General features: G+C 39.2%; 2 protein-coding genes across 3 annotated transcripts in view; both read right to left on the bottom strand.

Moving 5' to 3' along the window:
- The window catches only part of MRPS6 (mitochondrial ribosomal protein S6), a 64,336-nt gene that overhangs the window by 16,950 nt on the left and 21,481 nt on the right, over nucleotides 1-25,905 (bottom strand). The gene's annotated exons all lie outside the window — the stretch shown is intronic.
- The window catches only part of SLC5A3 (solute carrier family 5 member 3), a 33,954-nt gene continuing 21,486 nt past the window's right edge, over nucleotides 13,438-25,905 (bottom strand). The window contains exon 2 of one of the 2 annotated variants that reach the window (XM_039228987.1): nucleotides 13,438-25,008. In XM_039228987.1, coding sequence (XP_039084918.1) covers nucleotides 22,516-24,672 — 2,157 coding nt within the window. In that variant the 5' untranslated portion in view covers nucleotides 24,673-25,008 and the 3' untranslated portion in view covers nucleotides 13,438-22,515. The remainder of the gene's footprint in view (nucleotides 25,009-25,905) is intronic. The other variant, XM_039228978.1, reaches the window with a different exon arrangement.

Raw genomic sequence — 25,905 nt, 5'->3', positions numbered from 1 at the left:
GGCCCGAGGGGCAGTCAAGTTTGAGCAGAGTATCCTAGGAGGCAGAACACATGAGCACGTTAATAAATGGGAATGAAACAAGGGAAGAGGATAAAACGTACACTGTTTTTAAATAACAACCGTGGCAGTGGCAAGTATGACCGCGTAACTGCTGCAAGCCCAGCACTGGCCTACTATGTACTGTCATATATTTAATCTTCACTGAATAAAATACAATGAAGGTTTACAGATTTGGAAATTGGGTCTCTGAGGGATGCCAGGACTCTGAGATGCCATGGCCGCCAGTAAGCGGAAGAGCCTGATGCAAGGGAAGGAACACCAGTGCAGTAAAATCGGGGGGGCAGGGGGGGGGTTTGAAGGGGAGAGGTACGCAAAGGGTGCCAGAGGACACCTCAGCATGGAAAAGGGACACTTCTCAAAGACATAACTAAAGGGATGCAGATAAAGGGATCATGAAGCGGAGGAATGAACTTCAGAAAAGGCTACCTTCCAGTGGCTCATTTAAGATCAAATGAAAAGAATAATGCAGAATAATTTTAAGTGAGCACTTCAGGAACCAAAGAAAACCCACCATTCCTATCAATTTCCTTTCTGAGGAATTCTGTTAAAATGCTGTGAATGCGCTATTAGTTTAAGGTTTACAAACAAAATTTTTACTTTCATTTCACACTGTAGCCCACTGGGGATTTTTTAAATTCCTACTGAAAATTATATGTATGTATTTAACTTTTTTTTTTAATATTTCTTTATTTTTGAGAGAGAAGGAACAAGAACAAGCAGGGGAGAGGCAGAGAGAGAATCTGAAGCAGGCTCTGCGCTGGCAGCACAGAGCCCTACGTGGGACTCGAATCCATGAACCGTGAGATCATGACCTGAGCCAAAGTCAGACACTTAACTGACTGAGCCACCCAGGCGCCCCTAACTAACCTTTATAAACAAAAATTTCCTGCAAACAATAAAAATAGGGGCCCAAACCCCTTCACATTAACACCAACTAGGTGAAAAGTCTGTGGCAATTTCTCCTTATGATTGTACACTAACGTATTTTTACTACAGTTCTAATCAACATGTAGACTAAATTCTTCCCACATTTCGTGAGTTCACAGACATTTCCGTATTTCTGCAGAAGCCTCATTACTAACAGCAGGGTAATAATTCATTTCATCAACAATGCCATTTCTTGACCCGGTATTACACCAATTAACTTCTGATACTTGGCAGACAAATAGTCTTTCCAAATAAAGAAATGGGTAAGGTTTAAAAAAAAAAATAAAACTTTGATGGTTTGCAGTCTTCTGATTAGCTACCCAAATCATAAATTTTAATTTCAGCTTTGCCTGATTAAAAAAAAATATATCTCAATAACTCTTGTCATGTTTAAATTCCAACTGCAGTGTTTACAGTATGAAACATGGAGCACCCTCCTCTGAAGTAAGAGCCTCTAAAATAAAAAAATTTTCTTCTATCCAAAAATAGAGTAAAGTTACCTAAAAAGAATATAACTCAGGAAAATGTCAAAACATATTTTGTTTGACTTAGTTATGTCAAGGTCAAATTGTAAACTGCTGGAATAGCCACATTCATTTCATGGTAATTTCACAGGCCCCAAAAGTTTTAAAACAAAGATGAAAGAACAAAAATATTTCTTATTAGGGGAGCTCCAGTGGTCCCATATACCTACCTCATCACTCAATATCAGGGGTCAAGTGAACGAGGGCCTGTGGGCCTTCTGCCTCAATACCTGTTTTTGCAAATAAAGTTTGATTGGAACACAGCAGCTCATGCATTTAAATAGTGTCCATGCTGTTTTCATGCTAAAGGCAGATCTGTAATTATATCTGAGACTGCATGGCCTGCAAAGCCGAAGTTATTTACTGTCTGGCCAACCTCTGCTCCATATTGTAATGGACTGACAGATGCTAGCAAGGCCTCAATCTACTAACCCTAAGATGCTCCACAAATAAAACCATGAGCCTGGGCCAGAGGTATGCAGACAGAGAATTCCCCGTGGGATAGGTAATCAGGTAGACACATGTGACACCAACGTAACGGAACAACATCAGCCTGGCTATTCAAATCACCTCACAGGATTCACAGAAGTGACTGCAAATTCACCATTCCAAGCTCCTAGTCTCCTCACCAACTCAGAATGCCAGTTGCAGCTCTCCTCATCTGGGGAAACCTACAGCTCTACTGAAGTTCTTAGGCTTCAAAACAAAGCCAAAAGTTCTCCTTAATCCAATCCAGCACAATTTTCAATTTGTAAGAACATATGGTCTACATGAAGTAAATGATCTTGGCTGCCATAATTCTCATTCACAAGGTCTCTGAACCATTGAATTTAAACTATTCTAAGAAAGGTTGCGTGTGCTTCTCCTGGGCTTCTCCCATCCCATCTGAAAGCAGCTCCTTAAAACTTTCCTTCAATCCACCATATGGCAATGAAACACAATTTTGGCAAGGCACAGACTGAGGGGCTAAAAACGTTCAGTTGAAAAAAAACTATGGAAAAGAAACAATGAATGAATGTTAATGGGAACTAGGAAGACTGGATTCCAGTCCCAGCTCATTCACAAATAAGTTACAACCCTGGGTGAATTTTAAAATTTCCCCATTTTTAAACATGTGCCTCAGTTTTCTCCTGTGCAAAATCAGTGGTTCCAACCAACAAATTTTGTGCCTCTACAAGCTTCGCACATTTATACTGTAATTCTCAAAATATCCTAGCGGCATACAAAAAAATCTCCCTCTTTTCTTCTGTACTCATCCTGATGTCCTCATCCCCCAAAAGTGCCCCCCTCCCTACTGTGTCATTCCCATTTATCTCTATACAGCACTTGTGGCCATCTGTAACTATTCTTTCATCGCTAGAATGTAAGTTGCAAGAAAGCAAGGACTCAGCTGTATTCCCAAAGTCTAAACCAGTCCACATATCAGGGGGCGGGCACTAGAAATAGTGGTGAAACAAGTAAATTAATGTACCAATTCTACCTCCTTTGCTTGTTCACTCCCTTTTTTTCTTGAGGAACCCTAAGCTTCTTCAATCTACACTACTATTTGAAGCTACTTTTTAAAGTAGCTCACCATCAGTTAGTAATTGCAATATTGAACCAAAATGACAATATAGTGTTTTCTATTTATTTCACGTAGTGCCAAAATGCTGTTAATACTAATTCGGAAGTCTAAAAGAATCCAGAATTCATCTAACAGAAATGAAACAAAATATTCGTGTATTTCAGAAAGCAAGTTCAAATATATATACAAATATAAATTAAACTCGGACTGCTAATTATTTGCTGATAAAATAAAGTACTAAAAAATTTACACTAAACAATACTTTAAAAAATTCACATTGGGGTGCCTGGGTGGCTCAGTCAGTTAGGCGTCTAACTTCAGCTCAGGTCATGATCTCGCAGTTCGTGCCCCACATCAGGCTCTGTGCTGACAGCTCAGAGCCTGGAGCCTGCTTCAGATCCTGTGTCTCTCTATCTGCTCCTCCCCTGCTCGTGCGCTCGCTCACTCTCTCTCTCTCTCAAAGATTGTACAAACACTAAAAAGAAAAAAATCCTACAATTGCATGGTGGTGAAGAAAACAATGACTACTAGTAAGGCTTGGTGCTGTTGCCTGGATTTATACTAAGGTAAGGGGTCTTTTACCCACTACTGCTTTGGCAATGATTGCCTGAGAGGGTCTCTAGGAAACCCAGGCTCCTTAGGCTACATTTTGAAAACTCCAGTTCTAGAGATTCTAGTGGACAAAGTCTCTACAATAAAGAGGAGAGCAAACAAACAGGGAAAATAAAAGGAAAGACACCTCTACTTGCCCGCAAAATAAAATCTCCATTCAGTAAGGTTACTCACCCTAAGAATTCACAGGAGTACTCTAAACAACACCATCCGTCAATAACCAACGTTTAATCTAATTAAACATGTCTGTCCCAGAAGAGAAGCTTGTCAACAAACTTATCTTGCCAATTAGACTCTCTGCCAACCATTAAGTTTTGAAGCCAGTGGCCCTCAGATGCACTCAGTGATCACTTCAACAGCCTCACGGTCCACCAGGAAATTAAAAATCACACAGAATGCACAACATCTAACAGCACACAGCACCCACCTACACCGTGCCTCTCTCACTTAACAGAGGTGTGCAACTCCGAGGAGCAGGTAGGATTTAGGGAAGGCGGAGCCAGGTCAGAAAACTGTCAACACCTGTGAAAATGTAAGTGTGAAAGTCTTTTTCCTTCTCTGCCGAGTCTTAATTCTGGAATTTATCTCCTTAAAAAAAAATACCTTGAAATCTGCATTTTCAGAGATAATGTCCCTGGAAATTCTGCATTGAGATTCTCACAGCAACTTGAAAAAGAAAATCTGTGAGCACCTTTCAACAGCAGAACAGGCTTTAAGGGAAGCTCTGTCACTAGCAGACCTTGGAAAAACAGAATGGACAACCATTTACTACAAATGTGTACAGTGCCTGCACTGCCTAACAACATCTACAAAGCCCAACTCTGAAAAATGAGTTCCATGGGAACTCTTTCGTAAAATATTTTTATGATCAGAGAACCCCTTTTGCCCCACAATTTGAATCAAGAGTTGCAAGCTTTAAGGATTATAAACTATTAAGCACAGAAACTATTTTAAAAGATTCAGTAAGGACAAGTATAGAACACTAAAAAAATAAAAATACATAAATTCATGTTCAAACATGACTCTTCTACACTGTATAACTTGTGGGCAAGTGACCAGAATAGTAACTTTTATAAGCTTTTCAAAGGTCAAAGATAGAAAATGCTTCTAGAAGTAGAACTGCACTGCTCTACTACTTTGCCTATGAATCTTATTTAAAAGACCATTTATAACAATGGACTAACTACTGAAGAAAGACTTAACAGGCTTTCAAAAGTGGGGGAGAGGATGGAAGACAAGAGAACCAGCATCCATAAAGTGTACTAGGAAAATAACAAATATTAGAATTCAGTGAACTTTTTTTATAAGCCACTATCATGTGCTTTGCAAAAAGTACCTCAAATATTAAAAACAATTTTACATTAAATACTGTACATTCACAGTTCAGACATATTAAGTGATCATTTAACAAAGTTACAGAGCCCTAAGAGCTGCTAAAATGTTATCAAGTGAAAAGAACCCATGAGTATGAGATTTAATTTACATAATCATCTTTATGAGAAACAGAAGAGGAGACCACCTAGAAATCTTTATTAGGGAATAACTATTTAAATTATTTAAATTGTTCCCTTTATTAGGGAACAATTTTTTAAAAATAATTTTCATGACATAAATCAGTTATAAAAGAGGAAGCATATTCCTGACATCTGGAAAAAACTGAATGAGCATACCAAATTCTGTGGGTTCAGAAATATAAGTTGAGATTGCCATTTGGGGGGGAATAAGTAGTCAGATAGTGACCATTTCTTAAGGCTCCACCTAATATTTATCTGGAAACGTTCCTCTTCAAAGGCCTCTTTCAAGCCAAGTATTTCAGGTTGCTTACTGTGAAATGCACCTCAAAAAGGGTGGCCACAGGGATGGGAAACACGAAGTCGCAGCCCTTTCAAAGTCTGTGATACAGACATGAAGACAGACACATGTAACTAAACTAATTAAAACAGAAGTTAAACATAGACAAGACTGAAGCAAAAAGCGTCAATGTGACCAGAACTCCAAAGGAGCCGCTACTCCTGACTGGCGGGGCAGAGACCGTGGATTGCAGCCGGACCAGGACCGCGGGACTCCTCTTCTAGAGGCAGAGAGAAGGTCGGGTAGGGTGCTCTCAGAGCAGGTCTGGACTAACAGCAGGACAGAAGGACAAGAAGAGTCGGATGGAATTTATTTTTGGATACAGTCAACATAGGCACTGTACTTGGCACACAGAGAAGCCATCACTTTTGTCCATTCTAAGCAATTTTTTGCTTAGCCCACTGAGTTCAGTTCAAACACTCACCTATACTGCTGGTAAAAATGTACACTTTCTAGAGGGCAAATGGCAATCTAAGTTAGTCTCAGATGTGTATACCTTCAATCCTACAGCCACTTCTAAGAATTGACTCTGAGATAACTGCCATACCCATGCACAAAGACTTAGCTGTGAAAAATCTCACCATAAAGTTATTAGGATAGAGAATAAATAGAAATGTGAACCATCACAGAACACTGGTTCAATAAATTATTTTCACTGAATAGTAACATAGCCATTTAAAAAAAGGATGTTGATCCTTATATTTAACAAAACTAAAAATCGGCATGTAGGGTCAATATATATTTCCTTTTAAAAGAAAAAAGGAGGGGAACCCGGGTGGCTCAGTTGGTTAAGTGGCCGACTTCGGCTCAGGTCATGATCTCACGGTTTGTGGGTTCGAGCCCCGCGTCGGGCTCTATGCTGACAGCTAGCTCAGAGCCTGGAGCCTGTTTCCGATTCTGTGTCTCCCTCTCTCTCTCTGACCCTCCCCTGCTCACTCTCTCACTCTCTCTCAAAGCAATAAATAAACATTAAAAAAAAAAAAAAGAAAACATGGTTTAAAAAAAAAAAGAAAAAAGGACTTATGTACACATACATGGAAAAAAGTTTGGATGAATATACAAAAATGTTACTACTTTTCCCTACGTAGTAAGAACACAGGACTACTCTGGTTTTTTGTTTTGTTTTGTTCACTTTGCTTTATTATCTGACTTTTTACAGTGACCAATAAAAAGGTGTTTTAGAAACGAACTTCTTTTGGGGAAAATTCAGTTTTGTTTTGTTTTAAAAAGCTCATGATGTTAGAAGTACGGCTTGCAAGGCTCTGTCAGTAACCATTGAAAACTTATCCATCACTCTCTCTCTGATTATTACTAAAAATCTATATGGATGTGGAGTCTGTGAATGAGTTCTAAATGTTTGAGGCTTAGGTTTAGGTCTTTAAAACAAACTTTGCAAATTATGGCATCCATAGTAAGATAGCAGGTAGCAAGAAATCCTTTTTAAAAGGATTTACCCTGGCTGCTCCAATTCTTGGTAATCAGAGAAACACCGGAAATCTAGAAGTCAGGAGCCTAGAGATCACTGGTCCTAAAATCAGAGCCGACCAAGGACATGTGACAGCACAAGACCGAGTCTGGCCCTGAGAACACAGTGGTCACTGAAATCAAGGTAATGAGTGGTTCTTGGATGGCTTAGTCGGTAAAGCATCCTACTCTCAGTTTCAGCTCAAGTCATGATCTCATGGTTCGTGGGAGTAAGCCCCAAGTAAGGCTCTGCACTGACAGTGTGGAGCCTGCTTGGGATTCTGTCTCTCTCCCTCTGTCCTTCCCTGCCATGTGCATGTCCTCTCTCTCTCTCAAAATAAACAAAAACAAACAAACAAAAAAAGGAGTCAAGGTGATGAGAAAAGAAGAACTTGACCACATTCTATGGCCATGTACCAGGACTGAGATTCTTGAGACCTGGGAAATCAAACATAAAAATTTACTCTTTGGGGCATGTGATGAATATAAAAAGAACCCAGGGAAGAATGGAAGAAAAAAAAAATCAGAGGAACAAGAGTCCAATGACTGCTGAGTCCAACACAGATTAATGTGTGCCAATAACAAAGAGCAAATAACAAAGCCGAGAGTCACACTTCATAGCAAGGCTGAATTTGCAAATGTAAAGGTAGTAAGTAGGATGATCAGTAACTTCAGCTGCAAGGTAAGCAAGACTACCTCTAAATCATAAACTGGACTTATTAAGGGACCCTGCAGCTAGCCCACAGTGCAACACCAATACCAGCCTTGGTGTCAAAAGATTATAAATGAATACATTTCAAGAACTCACAGAACAAGAAGAAAGTCATGATTACATGAGACCCAACTCGGTGTAAATTTACTAGTCAGTCACCTATGGGCCCAGGTTAACAGTAAATCTGTGTAGTTCGACTATAATGCAGATTTGTTCCTTAATTAATCCATTTGTTTCCTAGGTCTCAAGTCAAAGACTATCAATCAGATATCATTTCAGGCCAAATCTGGAGGCTAAATGGCATATAACCAACTATTCCTTTCATGATTCGGGTACATCAGAGGAAAAGGGCAGAATCAATCACCAAGGCATTCTTCTAGAGCACAGTGGAATCATCAACTTTTTTTGTTTGTTTGTTTTTGAGACAGTAAGTGAGGACAAGTGAGAATGGGGTGGAGCAGAGGGAAAAAAAGGGAGGGTGGGGAAAAGAGGGAAAAAATATCTCAAGCAGGCTCCACACCCAGCACAGAGGCCAACGAGGGGCTCAATCCCATGACTCCGGGATCATGACCTGAGCCAAAATTAAGTCAGATGCTCAACCAACAGAGCTACCCAGGAGCCCTTAATCTAGGAACTTTTAAAAAAATAAGATGCTTCTACCTTACCTCAGATATTTGGATTCAACTGGCCTAGGACTTTAAGAATCCTGGGCATGGGCAGTTCTGAAACCCTCCAGGTGCAGACAAAGCTGAGAACCACATTCTAGTGTGAAGTTGGCTGGCTTCTCATCAGCCAAAAAATGAGGGATTCCGGTTGAACTGTAGTTTATAAGGGATTTTCAGCAATGATCTCCTACAACTCTACTTTCATAAACATAAAATCTCCACTTTTTTTCACAGTAACAATGGAGCCCTCCCTAAGGTGAAATAGAGAAACAGCAACCCCAATAGGTGACTACTTGTGGTTAATACTACTTCAACAGCTGGAAACAATGCCAAAATGAAGATCTCCATCTTTGCTATTCTGAGAACATTCCGAAATCCACACCCTTTTTCTGGGAGATTTCTACTTTTCCCCATCCCCCCTCCAGATGCCTGTACAGATGAATAAAAGATGGGAAAGAGGAAGACTGGCAGGAATCCTGGTTACTATGGCAGCAAGTAAATGAAATGCCAAAGCTCATGAAACTGATAGTGAGAGCAGGAATCAGGTATACATCACTGAGCTCCCTGTCTTGTGGACTGCTCTCCTTCGTGCACAATTCAGTTCCCTGCCTTCATCTTACAGTTCGGCCTCTTCAGGGAGTAGGAGGGCAGCACTGGAATGACAGGGAGACCATGGGAGGTGACAACCGGCAAAAGATTTTAGTGAGTAGAGACAGAAGGGTTATTAAAAGAAAAAAAACTTCTTTATATCCTGTGAATCTTCTAAACATCAGTGTACAGGTTTAGCAAAAAATGTGTTTGCTGACTGGGTTAAGAGAAATGTATTTTTAAAATATGCACCAATGGAGAAACTTGGGCTTTGGCAAGAGCCAGATGTGCATTATCCTACAGCCCAACGGTGTGCACCAACCAGGCCACTGCAGGGGTGCTTAATTCAGGAGGTGAGAGGAAGGCACCTGAGGGACTGCACTACTCTGAAGAGCAGGAAGGGCAGGTGGAATTAGAGGAATAAAAACATCCTTCAAGATTCAGCTACTTGCTAGGAGAAGTGTGCCTCTCCTCTGTGAGCCTACGTGTACCGCTCCCATTCATTCCATACACATCTTGCAAGTACAATTATGTGGGAGTAAGTCCCCTTCCTTAACGAAGCTTCTTCAAGGTTGCATCTTACTCATCTTTACTACACGCTGGAGATACAAAGAACCTGGCACACAGAATGTATTCACCAAGTGTTTGATGAGTACGTAAGTCAAAGAATAAATGGAAAAATGAAGGGATGGAAGTTGCTAACTGCACTCAATTCACTGAAGAGAAAGAAGGCTAAGCCAAGTCAGAAATTCAAGGAGGAATAAGATCTTCAACTGAAAGGAGGAAAACAGCACCATTTTGTTTTCAAAAGACAGATTTGCATGATAAAGCTAAAGCACATCCCATTAGTCAAAAATTGATGCACAGTCAAGGACGAAGGAATAAACAGGTAAAAGACTGAAACAAAGACACAGCCAGACTCATAAAGGCGCCTCCAAACTTCTAAAGATTCTTCGGACATAATCGAGAATCATGAACATTCTACTCCTACTAGAGTGTACAAGAAATATTACACATCCAAACTCAGGACTCTGAAAGGCTATGAAAACTTCTGGAAACTGAGTCAGCAAGTCATGCTGTCTCTACACACTATGTAGAGACGAATGCTGTTGGCTCTGAGCTCAATGATCATGAATCAAATATATTAAATATAATGTCTTTATCAGAAACACACATAAAATGAGGTTATGTATCGGTCACTTAATTAAAACGTAGTGACCAGCCAGAGGCTTACAGGAGTCTAACTCTGTATCTCCTCAAGGGGCAATGACTCATATTCAGTAATTCAGTGTTAAAGGCAACTGTACAGGAAGTTAACTACCACAAATAACAATAAGCAACCATATGCACTATGGTTTCAGGTTCATGTGTCATGGATGGAGTACATATGTTAAATTCCACATGCCAGAAGTGTTTTCATAGGTGGGTTTCATGCATTGTACAGAAGAATCAAATACACAATTTCTAAGGCCCCTTCCAAAATGTGAACCATCATTAATTAGTTCTGCACTACACAGACCAGTAGACTTTTAAAACTCCAGCTGTGCTTCTGTTTGTCAACATGTTCTTTCTGGAAAGGACAGAAACAGGCTATAGGCTCAGAAATGTCAACTTTCAAACACTAAGCAAAGAGCAGATACCAGGACTTCCCGTAAGCTGGAAGTTTCAACACAAGTGTATAACTATGCTCCTTCTGAAAACCTACTAGAACTACAGTAAAGGGACTTTTTTTTGAGGTACAACTCTGCAAGAATGAGAAAGAAAGACAGAAACACAGCAATTCAATTCGGAGAAGAAAGTAAGTAGATCAAAGAAAGCAGCAATGGGGAAAACCGAGAATCAACTGTACTGAACAACGGAGAATTCCTCCAAAGATCCAAGAACTGGCAACATGGGGTACACCTGTGAAAAGTGGCGATGAAATGAAAGGCTAAAATAAAGTCTGTCAAAAGTATAAGGAGAAATTGGATCCTTAGATGCACGTCTGGAGGTTTATTCTCTGGAGTGGACAAAACAGAGAGAAACCTGTGGACTGGAAGACACAGGTACAGCTCTAAGTGGGGGCACCCCACCAAAATGAGACTGAGGAAAAAAAATGCATACTGAATGATGAGACCCCCGTGCTCTTTCCCCACTTAGCTCCCAGAATAACAAACAGCCAGACCTGGAAAGGGAGACAATGAGACGGACCAGCTCCACCCACACATTCACATTCAGTAGTCCATTCTGTTAAACCAAAGACCACATACATTTGAGAAAAGCCTTTAACATCAGAGCTCAACACAGAAAACACTGGAGTAAACAAACACTGCAGGAAGAGAAAACACTATCTTCAGAGATGAAAAGATAAGGCAACCATGGAACAAGAGACTAGAAAAAAGATTTGGGGAACAAAGCAGCACTGAAAATTAAATATCTGAGAAATTCTTTTTCAACAGAAGGGTTGGAAGATAAAGTTTAGAAACAAAAAGTTTAAGATAAAGTTTAGAGCAAAAAGATAAAGACAATTAATAAAGTTAAAAGAACAAAAGACTATGAAATTAACTGGACCAGTCCACACGGTCCAAAGAGTTGCATAAACTTCCAAGTTGAAAAAAGTCCTTTTTTCCAAAAATGAGAACACAGAGAATCATCATCCTGGAAATGAAAGACACTCAGTTGCCAAACTGAAAGAGCTCACTGAGGGCCAGTACAATGGAAGGAAAACCTTTAAGACATGTCATAACGAAATGTCAGAGCACTGAGACTAGAAGCTGGGGGGGAGGGGAGGAGGAATGGTCCTAGGCTTACAAATCTGAAGAAAAATACTTTCCAATCTACAATTCCATATTCAGCAACACTCTTAAAAGACATTTATAGACCTGCGAAAACTTTAATTCTAAAAAGTTGGAAGATTTAAAAAATGAGATAATGTGTCAATATTATCTGATTTCTTGCAGCTGGAAAAGGGAGAAATAGGGGAAAGCTAAAAAGAACCTTCTAGCGCTAGTGTGGAACCAGGAAGCATCGGTAGATGTATATGAGTATCCTACCTCTGTATACTGAAAAGGGCCCAGAAGAAGGGCCATGTTCACCCCTGTAAGAATGGTCACACCCAGACCTTGATTTCTAAACCCCATTCCCTAACTAAATGCCTGATCCCAATGGGGGCAAGGAAAGTACAAGATAAACCTGCAACACCTTGCTGTGTTGGGAAATCAGGAAGCACTCAAAAAATGTTAGAAATGGGTCATGAAGGAACGAGCCTTAAGAGAGATCAATGGCTAAACCTGGAAACATCTGAGCAAAATGATGACAGTAATGGATTATAACCCACTAAATGAGTTCATACTGATAAAGAAATGGGAAGAGGAGGAAGCTCTTCATTTCAGTACAACAAAAGACAACAAAAAACCAAAAGACAAAGTCAGTTTTGCATCATCATTGTAGTAACTTTGCTCGGGCCAGAATTACCAATGGACACTGAATTCAGGGGTTGAAGCTTGATGAAGAGAAAGTTATTTACATAATCTCCAATTATTTTCCCACAAATTATTTACTGGCAAAAGGAAAAACAGTAACTTAACATTGGACGAACCTGGCAGACACTATCTTAACCAAGCATCATAGTTAACGTCAACATTAACGGGACAACACAACATCACACCCCTCCCAACATGAAGCTTTGAGGACATCATCATGGACTGCTTACTTATACCATACTCCTGGCAAAAATGCATAGTGGGAATCTGATCACGAGGTAACGAGGGGCATTCACAAAACGGCCTCTAAATTTCAAAATTGTCAATACCATGGAAGACAAACTGAGGAACCGCTGCTAGTTAAAGGAGAGAGACATAAAAGCTAAACACAATGGACTGCCTTCTGAACTTCAAAAAAAAAAAAAAAAACTGCTACAAAAGGACATTATTGTAACAGCAATATTCGAATAATGACGTCAGATTAAAATACTGCATCACTGTCATGTTCTAGATATTGGTAATTATACTGTGATTACAGGAGTGATTTTCTTTGTCTTAAATATACTCCAACCACTTAAGGAATAGAGGGGAATGATGTCTGCAACTTAATACTCAAATGGTTCAGGAAAGTGTGTATGAAAAAAAAGAGAATGACAAAGCAAATGTGGCAAAAAAGTGAACTACTGGTGAATCTGGATGAAAATGATTCCACAGTTCTTCATACTATTCTTACAACTTTCCTGTATGTATCTTGAAATTACTTCAAAATAGAAGTGATAAACTAAAAGAATTTTTATTTACTTGGCGATTGCCATGGAGCTCGATTCTGAACCCACATCTGTAAGCCCCGGTGTACACAGGTAAAGAAGAGCATGAGCTGGTAGGGCAAAACCCTTGCTGAGCTAAGGGAAAGGGAAAAGGCACGGAGGTAAAACCTCTTCAACTCTAGACACAGAACTTTGTAAATTTTTGAGGGCAGACATGTTCATACTGAAAATACTCAGTCACAGAAATGTAAATTTTTCATTTTATTCAAAGTTGGTACAGAAGTGCTAATAACATTTCCATAAAATAATTACTATACTTCAGTTACAGGACAAGATACCACAGAAAGGAATATACTTTTCAAGAAATGTAGTTCATCTGAAGTTTCCAAATACTTTTGAAGGCTAATGCAGCAGCTGGCAAAATAACACACAGTACACAAAGAACAGTGTATTTTACAGAGTCAGTAATGAAAACTGACAGCTCTTTAGCAGATTTGCTTCATTGTTTTTCCATTTTTTTCCACAATAACACTTTTAAAAACACACTTAAACCAAGATCATACATGTCTACAATTTAAAAAATCAGATTGTATACAGTAGGTTAGAATAATAGTCAAGTTAGAATTGTCATGTATGGTTAACAACCCTAAATCTACAATTTCAATTGTATTCCTTTCAATACAGAAATAACCTGGTTTATACCAAATTCTACTTTCTGCTTGCAACTAAAACATTGTACAACGTGAAGATGGACCCCGATCAATCAAACCTTGAAACAAACAAACGAACAAACAAAAGAACTGTGGACAATAAACAGTACACTGGAAATCAGTTTACAATTCAAAAAACTCACCAATAACTCAACAGCTTCATTTATAATCACATTCGGTCTACAATGCATAACTGACAAAATGGTACATTTACACAATACACACCCCCAGTGCACAGACTGGTCTCTTACAAAAAATATGAACAAATAGGGAGGACACTGGGAAAAACAATTTTCAATGTAGACATCTTTTTAAAATGCAATACTTACATATCAAAAGTACTAGATAAAAGCAGCAGTACTCTGCTGACATTTGGCTTAAAAATAAAGAAATGAATGAAGCGATTTCACAGGATATTAGAAAAGGAATCGGTTTTCTTCTTGAAGAAGACTACTAACTTTTGCACAGCAACTATTTTTGATATCCACCTTATCAAAAAAAAAACAATAAGTACTGAGAAGCATAACATAGTTCATACATGATCGCCAACATAGGTCTGGGCAACAGAAAATGGGGTGTCCAAGCCGAGAATGGGTAGGTCCCTGCTGTATTTCTGGACTCTGTTGGCAATCTATAAACCACAGCAGTACTCGTGGGGGAAAGCAGGGAACAGATTCCGTGTCGTCATCTGACACTAAACTAGTATGTCATCATTAACAAAAATAAAGCTTTTGCATTTTAACAACGCCACAGAAAAGTCCATGAGCAAAAGACTTGTTGATCTGTTTTTGCCACTCAAAAGTTAGAGATCTCAAAGTGAAATTAGAAAATTCTAATTATACATATTTACACTGCTAGGACTACTTTCACCTAGACGAATAATTAAAGCAATATTTTATGGAATTATAAATGAAAGAAATTCTGCCAAAGGAATCTTCAAAACCATGAAGTTCTTACAAATGATTTTAAATTTAAAAAACATTTAAAGGTACAGACGCATACTATATAGGATCAACAGGTTATAACTGTTTTTGCCTTATCACACATTGCTAAGCCAAAGATGTTCCTCGAACCATTTTTTCCTGCATTTCTGGCACTCCTCTGCCCTCCCTCACCACACCCCCACCCCAAGCCTAAGGTTTCACATTCTAAAATACTGTGAGGGAACACACCTGACTGCTTTTTGCTGGAGGGGGAAATCTCTCCCTCAAGGCGCTCTGGTTAACCCTTCTAATAAGACATGTGACATCAGTCTACACCAGCTTTAATCTTCATTCCATATATTATCAGAGTTGACCAAGTCTTTCCCTAAGAAGATAAACACACAAAATAGAGAGTGGGAACGAACAAAGGTAGTCATTTCTCTCCCATTCTGAGTTACAGCTTTTGATATATGGGCAAAATTCAAGACAAATTATTTATGCATCTTGATAAACTGGACTATTCAGGTAAAGAAAACAAGGGCAATACCGAGTGCAAGACAAGCATTTTCTTCTGCTGCACCCACAGATTTCACCTAATCTACTCATGAAGTGGAGAATGATACAGGTAAAAGAATCCTTCAGAGTCTTACAACCACTGTGAAAAAGCAAAGTAGCTCATCTGGCAGATCTGTCTCAGACTTCGTTTGATGCTCAGAACACCTGGATCAAATTCTGCGCTAATAAAATGAAGTGCATAAAGCACACCAAAAAATAAAGATAGGTTCACCTCTTACAAACCTACAAAAATTAAAGACAAGTATTTGCCCTGTTAAAATGTGAAATTTCTCCATATTTTCAGGAAACTACTGATGGCAGGTAAAATTTCCTGAAGATTTAAGATTGAAAACAAACAAAAAACCAACTCCAATGGCTACACAACTTAAAGCAAAAGCTGATCAAACTGTTCCACCCACCAAAAGCCTCAAAGTCTGTCCCAGTTAGTTCCAGAGGGTAGGAAAGAATCCATAAACCCCATTTTCACTAGTAACCCCCACGTAGAATCCCAACATTCTTTTGTCTTCTCTCCTTCTACCACAGTAGTACACTTTTTCAGATTATTACATTTATTACATTTGAATCACTTCTCATTTAGGACCACAACTTAGATCACCCCATTGTCTAGAGCTTTCGACAGATACTGTGGTCCTCCAGAACTCCCGAGACAAACACCTGGTGGGCTCTGTTACTGGCACTTGTGGGACACTGAGAAATACTGTTAAGCCTTGTGCTTTCTACATGTGCAGACACACACCTGCGTGAACAGGATTTGTGCTTTCTGTGGGCCTTTACTTTAAGGTTTTTACCTACCATGGAATGTGAAACTCTTGTCACACATATGTTCTCAGATAAGCCTATTAAACCTACACTGGAAAAACAATAGTTAAAATATACTCACAGAATAAGTAACTTTATAGTTTTAATGAAGACTACAAAACAAATATAGATGAATAAATAACATTTAAACTGCAACAGGAATTAGAGCTACTTGGTTTCCTTGAACCTAAACAAAGGCTGCATATAAAGTATGTAAATATAAATGTATTTTTTAGATTTCCTTACTAGTTATAACAAAATTTAAAAAGAGGAATTGTAACAAATAAATACATTCTATCAAGAAAGGGAAATGTGTAAACTAGCAGAGTCAGTATTGGCAACCAGAAGGCACTAATCAAAACACAGAAATTTCAGAAGCTGATTATATTATGAAATACCCTATATACTGGCCTTTGCCAATTTGGGATTTCAATAATAGCAATGAGCTTAATTTCAGTTTCCAACTATAATAACCAAAAAGCGAGTTATTAAGGAAAATTCCATTTACAGAAGTCTAGGCTACAATTAAATGCTGAAAAATTATCCAGGCCAGTTTATCCAAAGGCAATAAACAAAGTAAACACTCCTGTCTCCAGCAGCACTGGGGAACAAGGTGAATTTACCAAGATAAATGGAAGTCTCCAATAAGGTTGTGGTTATCTACTGTCAACTTGTGCTGTTACAGAAATCACTGAAATATGTATTTCCCTTATTGATAGAGTTCACGGACTGTAAACTATTTTTAACTGGGAGTACGGAAGGGTAGGAGAGGACGGAAGGGCTTCAGTACCACGGGCAACAATTATGATCTAGTGCTTTTCTGAAAGTAAAGCCATTGCTCCTACACACAAAAAAATCGGAGACCACTGTGCTTTTTGTCTTGACTTGCTCTTCACTTGCTTATTTGTTCTAGCATCGCTCTCTTCACACATGAATCCAGGTAACCAAACCACACTGAAAAAATCATCACATAAACTAAGGTTATTTGGTTTAAATCAACAGCTTCAGAGTATGGTCCTCCCCTAAAAAGTAAAGTACATGCAATGAGTAACAATACAAATACATCAAATCTTTTTCGTTTATTTCTGAATAAACGGCAATATACCAATGGTTAAGGCTGTTAGTTACCAGAGAAACAGGGTGCTTAACCCAAAACAAAAAACGAAGTCCTATCTTTTCTAAAGGATTTGAGATGGAAATAGAAACATAAATTATATCCATTCTCACAACATTCCTTTAAAGGTGAATCAGTAGTTGAAAGCCATATTCCTGGCATTGGAGAGAAGTTTAAATAAAAACATTTATATGACTATGTGAATAATGGTGTGGGACTCAGCACTGGCAAAGCCTATTATGTAGTTTGAACCTTAGCTAAATCCAATTCTAGGCGTCAAAGGAGCTGAATACCAAGTCTTCCAACAGAGGGGAGAGTTTGATAAAAAGGATACCAAATTAAGAGAAGTGACCTTAATGGAAGAAAAGGGATTTGCAGCCCTGAGTTAATAAGCGAACCAAGTCTAACTAAGTGTAGTAATCAAAAGATTACTTCTTATATAATCCAGCTTCATACCTAACTAGTACAAAAGGGTTTCTCTATACGCCAACTGACTAGTTTCAACTTTTCACCTTTAAGTACTGAAAGAACAAGGCTTTTTGGCATCAAAATAAACTCTATTCCTCTCTGCATTGTGATACCACCATTTCAAAGGGATTGGTATAAATTTTAACTATTGTTGCCTCCCTAATTTTTGAAGGAAAGAGTTTTCAGAATAAGATACTGATGAATTATTAGGGCGTTTTTATTATTAGTGAACACCAGTAAACATTAGCCTGAGAAAATCATTCTTGAGAATTAACAGTTTAAGCTAACTGAAATTCAATATATTTAAACACAACTATACTTAATGAATCATTACTTGGATCCCAGTAATCAAAACTAGGGCAAAGCAGCACTTTTGCACATCACAGCAATAAGCCTGAAAGTGAATTAAGCTGATAAAAGATCAAAACAGAAATCTGAGAAATGTTAAAAGAACAGACGAAGAATTAAAGAAATGTGAGGGAAGGCAAAGGGAAAGACCAGTCTCTCTGAATGGTAGGTGGGTATACACACAGATAGGAATATATCCTATTTGTAAAGTCTGTTCAAGCTAACAACATCAGAATGACTTAGGCAATTTAACATTTGCTAATGAGAAATCTTATGAACACAAGCCTAAAAGCATTTTTTTCTACTAAAGCATCACTAACAAATTATCAGTCATTTAGCCTCAAAGAGTTACTTAACCTCAAATTAAAAACTCCTACTTCACAATCTTCACAATATTTAACATCAAACCAGGGTTTAACAGGCTGGATCTTATTCGTTGGTATCCTAATCTATATGAGGAAAGGCTTAAACTAGCTAATAGCCAAGATGCTTCAAGTCCTAGAATCCACATTAGAATTCTATGTCTGCACATTTTAACCTAATGTTTGTCCATTACCTAATTTGTTAAGTCTGTATCAGCCAGGATTTGTCAGCATCTCATTTAATAGTTTTTCTGACCTTCAGAGAAAAATTGTCCTGGCAGGTCTGTGTGGTCACATAACTAACAGGAATGTTCTACATGCGTCTCTCAACCTAAACTGGGGAATGGTTAAGGTGTAACTCCTCCACACCCATGTGGTCCTTTCTAACCACCATACCTCAGATGAAAACAACACAGCAGGGTAAAAAGTATAAGCAAAGTAAGTAAGCCAAATACTGCCAAGTAGGAACACTGACGGGTCTAACCTTTTAAGAGCTAATAAAGAATAAGAATAACCCATAGGCTACCCTAAATGATATTCAAAGAGGGTAAAGATCCATTTACCCTGTAAGTATAGGGAAGAAAGCAGTAGACTGAGAAACAGGAGACACTTACAGACTCCAGCGCCCTGAACAAGACTTTTCAGTTCCCCACTCCCAGTTAGCCTCAGGTTAGAGAACTGAGTGACAAGCTCCCAATCAATTCTTAAAATGTGAAGCTTCACATATGATAGCTCTCTGCTAATTACCTGACATGCTAAGAACTATGACCCTGGCCAGCTTCTTTGTGCAAAAAGACAATGCATCCTTTGAGCCAAGGGAAAAAAGGAAGCCTTGGGACAGGAGATCTGCTGAATTTAGGCCAAAGGACACAGTACCACCACTACTGCTTGATGCTTCTCTAACCTAGAGATATGAGTGATAACCTCACCAGGAAAAGAATGGCTGCGGAAAAAGCTCGGCTCAGCTGTTTCAAATGCCACGTACCATCCTGGGGCAAAAGGATATGGTATTTTTGGAGCCAGTAATTATTCTACATGCTGGAGTAGTAAGCTCTTCTCATCAGATCTTAAGACTGAGATTGTATGGAAGGACAAAAATCTAAGAACTGGGGATACCATCAAGAGCAGATAAGACAATATTTGTCTCTATCTTTTGAAGACCACTGTCCTCACTTTATTTTGACTCTTAGGTAACTATTTTAGTCCGTATCACTCTTATTCAATTCTCAACCTTAGCTTGAACCAATATAAAAATACATATGTCTACAGATCAAATGTTATCATTTAGGACCCATTTAGTTCGTGTAAAGTATGAACATTTTGCTAGCTTAAAACAGACCATGTATCATTCCATGAACAATCTCCTAATGACATCTAGACTGAACAATGGTCCCCTGAATGAAGTTGCAATCAGCAATTCATACTTATTCAAGCACATTATCTATTACTGGAAAGCAGTAAGAAAGGCAAGCTTCAGGGACTTCAGTCTCCACAGTGTTGTTTATACTGGCAAGAATAAACATCCTAATGGATATGCTAATAGTCATTCCTTATTTACAGACATTAGTACTCTAAACTTGACCTACTGCTATATACACACAAATAGACACAAGAGGATGTATTTCATGTATCGTACTAAGACAGGAGCAAAGAGAAAGTAGGGGATCCTAATACTCCAAACTATTAGGACTCAATATTAAACAAAGGGGAAAAAACCCCACATAAACACCACCTAGTAATTTATGCTGTAAAAAGCAGGGGTAAGAAGGCTGCCCAGCCAATGTGTCAATCCTCTTTCTGGAGTTCTACAGCAATGTGTTCAAAGAAAATTTTGATTCCTACAACTCAAATGCCAATTTGAAAAATCTAAGGTCCTATTATTTTCCCAAATACCAAAAAGGTTGTCTCAAAGGAAAAAATAGTTCCTTTGAGAAAAGACGACGACTAACCAGGAGTCCAGCTTTGGATACATGGTTTTCCGTTCTTCCCAAAAGACTTTCTGTAACCTTAGACATGTCACAGCCACAGCCTCCTCCATTCAAGAAAAGGATGGTCCCTATTTATTTGGCCCCCAGCTTCTAAACCGTAAGAGTGAAATTGGGGAAAAAAAATTCTACAAGGCACTCTAAGCTCTCAGAAATCATGCTATTCATACATAAATTACTTTTTCATATACAGACTCAGTCCATCAGAAAGCCTCCTGGAGATGGGAAGACATTATGCTACCTGATAATTTCTAAAATCAACTTTGGACTAATCAAGTCCATCATAATGAAACTAGTTTATAGAATACAAAAAATTTAAAGTCATTAGGACTGAGTTTTGATTCAAAATCTACAAAAGTATCTAAAAAAGTAATACTTTTCCCTAAAGAATACAAGCTTAATAAAATCATGCAATTTAAAAAGTATCAGAGATTACAGGAAAGTCAAAGAAAGTAGATACACAGTTAATTTCCTTCATATGTCATGGAGGAAAAAGGACCATGTTGAGCACACAGACACATAACTACATGATCTACAGAGCTTTTCTCCAACATCTTTTGTACCTTGTCCTCACGAAGGGGAATCAGATGGTGAAAAAGATTCCTATCCATGAAGGTTACAATGGAGCGCCATGCCATGTGAAGACAGAGGTTCCTACAATTACACAAGTCCTACAATATCCTGCACAAGACATACTATGAAGCCCAGAAGTTCTTATTCTTGACACCTCTTTAACATGCTATCCATTCCACAAAAAGACCATACTGACAACCTACCGATGGCAAAGCATGCACTCTGACTTTTCTTACTGATGCCCAGTTTGCATTGAAACCTCCTCATGCTCTAAGTCAATGTAGCTTTTTAAACAAAAATGTAGAGGCTGTGTAAGGATGGTAAGTCTTTCAAAAAAAAAAGTCAGGGGGGAAAAGAAACTTCTCAAGGACACAATATGATCTCAGAATTAAATTTTCCCTCGAAAAACTCAACTTTAATGTATCATGGGGCAACTCAGCACAAAGGCAGTGACAATTTTCTTCAAATTTCTGGACCTATCTTCTGACTGAAACCACTTGGAAAGGTATGTGGCTAATAAAAAAATGTTACCAAATGACAAGAACAAAGAACAAAGCTAGAGAATTAGTGGAGTATGAATAGTCACCTGTTTAGCATAAACTGACCAAACCCTGCTTGAGGACTGCTAATTCCCAAACTGTAAAAACAACCTGAACTTGGTCAATAAATCTGGGGATCATCAGCAATGTTTACTTCATTTTCTCCCCTAATCATCCGACAATACAGTCATGAGATAACTTTACCAAGATAGACTCGATGGTCATTTTGAGTGTGGTTCACTTAAACTTCAAAGTAGGAGGAAAAAAAAGGGGGGGGGGACTGGAACTTTTGCTCAACATTCCTTATACTGGTGGTACAAGAACAGCTTTGGAAAAACATTCTTCTTCCTTTCTTTTGGCAGTCAGAACCCACAGGCTCATGCTAGCAAAATGAGCCTTGCAAACGAACTAACTTGTCCCGACACAAGTACCTCACAAGCACATGGTTAGATTTTCAGTACACAACTGATTATACAATGTCTACAAATTCAGTTTTAAATGGTAGTAGAGATTAAAGAGACAGAGAAAAAACTTTGAAATGAGCAAGTCTTCTACTTCAGGTTAAGAAGGCCTACCAAGATTTGGCAGTGCAGACAGTATACCTTATTTGTAATATCTTAGCATATATTCTGTTCTACATGTTCTATGAGAATAATTGGTCTCTCCTTACTTTGGTATGGAAAATTTTAAACCACATTTGCACAATTCAGTCTGTTAAACAAGTTTTACTTCATTTAGGTTGAAAATTTGCTTTCATCCATCTCTGGGAAAATAAAGTCTTGCAATAGATGATTTTCTGCTAAGTAAAATTTGGCTAAAACCTACAGCGTAAACAATGCCTGAGAGATGCAACAGTTACATGTTTTTTTTTCCCCAAAAGACCAGTATTTTCTTAAGTTAGTGTCTCATCATATCCTTAAAAGTTCATAAGGAAAAATAAACAAACATGAAAATTCCAAGTGAACACACAGCAAAAAGTCCAATATTTAGTATTAGTTTAACTCGTGGAGGCTCTTCCAACATTTGTAAACAAACAGCCTCCTCCTCCATCAGGTCTCTGAGACTCCTCTTGCTGAGGCTCTTACTTTTAAAGCCACAGAACCAATCTATGAACTTCCAGTACCGGGCTCCATCCTCTGTTTCTTTCTTTCTCTCTTTCTCACCCATAAGAGCTGCTTGCCCATTGGAATAAGCATCTACTGGTGTTTCTGCCTCTGAATGACCTAATGAAGCCACTGGATTGCCTTCTTCTCTGCAGGTCACCAAAAGATTAACATCTTCAGGCTGAAGGCCCTTGATGCTATCTTCGGATTTCCCATTGGGAATGATGTGGTTGATGGCCTCACTATTCTCATTGCATCTCAGAATGCTCTTCTCTTGCATTTTGTATGGTTCGTCTTTCGGGGAGCAGCTTTCCTTCACCACCAGGCTCTTCTTAGACCAAAAGGTGGTGGTTCGAATCTGTTCCTTTGTGGGAGGTGGTGTGAGAAGGCTAACAATCACAGTAATGAGTCCTGTGACCCAAAACAGTGCTGTGGCCACATACATGTAATGGATGTCTTTGATGAAGCCCGGCCTGTTATCAGGCTGGTCACATTCTGGGGCACGGTACGCAAAGGCCAGTGTCAAACGGACTGCTCCGAGAACAAAGCCAGCCATTCCACCATAGAAAGCCCCTTGCTCATTGCAGCGCTTCCAGAAAATTGCCAGAAGGAATAGGGCCGCAACTGGGGGTGTCAGGTAATCTGCTACCTCCTGAATGTAAAGGTACATCTGGCCTCCTTGCATCTCCACGATGATTGGCACCCATGCAATGCTGATCACCACCATAAAAGCCACAAATATCCTCCCCACAATCATTAGTTCTCGGGAGCTTGCGCTCCTGCGGATGAGTTTATACACATCGAGGGTGAATATGGTACTGGCACTGTTAAAGATAGAGTCCAAGTCGCTCATCAAAGCTGCAATCATGACTGCCATCATTAAGCCCCGGAGGCCCACAGGAACCAGCTTCATCACCAGGCGTGGGTAAGCAATATTAGAGCACCCAGCTCTGCTTCCACATACTTGCATGCAGTGCTCTGGGTTGATGCAAGCTATATCATCAGCAAACAGTATCCTGGAAATCATTCCTGGGACAACTATGATAAACATTGGCAGAAGCTTCAGAAAGCCAGCCATAAGAGTAGAACCTTTGGCATGAGCAATGTTTTTAGCTGCTAAGACTCTCTGCACGATGACTTGGTCAGCACACCAGTACCATACTGAAGCTGGGGTCTGCCCAAGAACAAATCCAGGCCAAGGAACATCTTCATCTGTTGGATTCCGCAACATTTTCAGTGCATCTTTCTTAGGGTGGACATTACAAGAATTTGTGTTGGAAAGGTTGTATGTCAACAAGATGGAAGTAACATTGGGTGAGGCCAACATGTACCTTCTCTTAACTTCCTCAAACCCGCCAATCTCCATCATGCTAATAATCATGAGTGTGAGTGCCCCAACGATCATAAGTAGAGCCTGGAGAGTGTCTGTGTAGATCACTGCAACAAGGCCTCCGGTCACAGTCAGCAAAGCAGTCATGCCAATGAGCAGGATGACAGACACATAGAGGTTCCAACCCAAAGACTCCTGGATAAAGAGGGCACCCGAATACAGATCCACTGAGAGCTTGGTGAAGATATAGAGAATCAGAGACAAGGCTGCGAAATAGACCTGAATCCTATGGCCACCAAATCGCTTGGACAAGTATTCAGGCATGGTGTATACCCCTGACCGGATGTAAATCGGGATGAAAACCCATCCCAGAAGTTGCAAAAGCAGTAAGGCATTGAATTCCCATGCGCCCACTGCAAATCCACTTGCAGCTCCAGATCCTGCCAGCCCAATGAAGTGCTCACTCCCAATATTGCTCACAAACAGAGAGGCACCAATTGCTACCCAGGTCATAGAGCGCCCCGCCAGGAAGTATCCACTCACGGTGCTTCTATTAGATTTCCACATGGCAAAAAAACCAATGCACATGACCAGGATAAAATACAGGGCCACTATGGCAATGTCTGCTGTCTCCAGTACAGCCCTCATTTTGGTAACTTTGTGAATAAGTGTCCAATGACAGAAGTGTCCAACTTTTTATTTACTCATTAGTAACCCCAGCCAAGTCTGTAAACCATACGTGAACTGGACTACACAGAGCAACACAGCAGGTCAAAGTCTTTGTCCTTTGGTTTGCTGTCTTGATGGTGGTGGTTGTGATAAACTTTGAAGGAGACAGTTTAAATTTTCCTCCGCTTCTTAATTGGGATTGAGAACTTAGCTCGTACTCTTAATCCACTCTCCACAAGACCATCAGCATTTACTCAGGTGCTGGAGGAGAAATTCTGAGTTGCAGCTAAGTTAGTGAAGCCTACTGTACCAACCCTGCAAGGCAGCAAAGACAAAAGACAAAGATTGAATTAGAGGAGGGTCTCACCAAGTGATGAGGAACTTTCAGTCTAGCAAAACGGCGCAACAAGACATTCTTTATAAAAAGAAAAAAAACGTTTAAAATATACCTCAGTTCCAGAAGAAAAACTATACGAGCACATCTGATACTTCAAAGTCATAAGAATACTTATCATTTCGAACTAAGAACAAGTTATGAGGTTATCAACCTCATAAGTAAGCAACCTAACTTCTCTAGCAACTAAGAACTGCCTACCGTGACACTGCCTTTTCTTGTCTTACTGTGGTCGCCTCAGACTGGAAGAGACACCGAGATCTTAATTAAAGCACCTTAAAGGAGCAAGGGGAGAAAAAAAAAACACTAATTATTCATAAGGGTACCAGAATAAATCTTCAAATGCTATAAATCCCAAACAAGGCACTTTTTATAACCAGTTACGGTCTTGGGTGGAACAGGCAGGTAGAGTTTACTGTACATTATCATCTACTCCCAAAAACACAGATTATCACTGTGCACAGTCTATGCAAATTTATATAATGAAATTTTCCTAAATTCCTACAAATTTCTATCTGTGGTAGTTATACAGCAATGTAGAAATTGTGAGGACTCCTGCCCTAAAGGAAAACAAGACATTGCACACAAAAAAATGAGGAACATACAACTTATAAAAACCCTAAAATTTTACTACTTCTGCTAGCTAAAAGGTAGACATCAGAAGATTTTTGAAAAATGTTCAGAAAAGTAGTCTCCTTGCCTTTTCATCAGGCATTATTTCCAAGAGAATCTGAGGGATAAAGGCACAGAGACACAAGGTTTGATTTTGTTGAGTATTTTTTTTCCTTTCAATAATGCTTTCTTGCTAAAGGGTATAG

The sequence above is a fragment of the Hyaena hyaena genome, unplaced genomic scaffold (assembly GCF_003009895.1).
Source record: "Hyaena hyaena isolate Hyena2069 unplaced genomic scaffold, ASM300989v1 scaffold_2, whole genome shotgun sequence".
NCBI classification, from domain to species: Eukaryota; Metazoa; Chordata; class Mammalia; order Carnivora; family Hyaenidae; genus Hyaena; species Hyaena hyaena.
The sequence above is the reverse complement of the archived record's forward strand: the minus strand, read 5'-3'. Positions and strand labels throughout refer to the sequence as shown.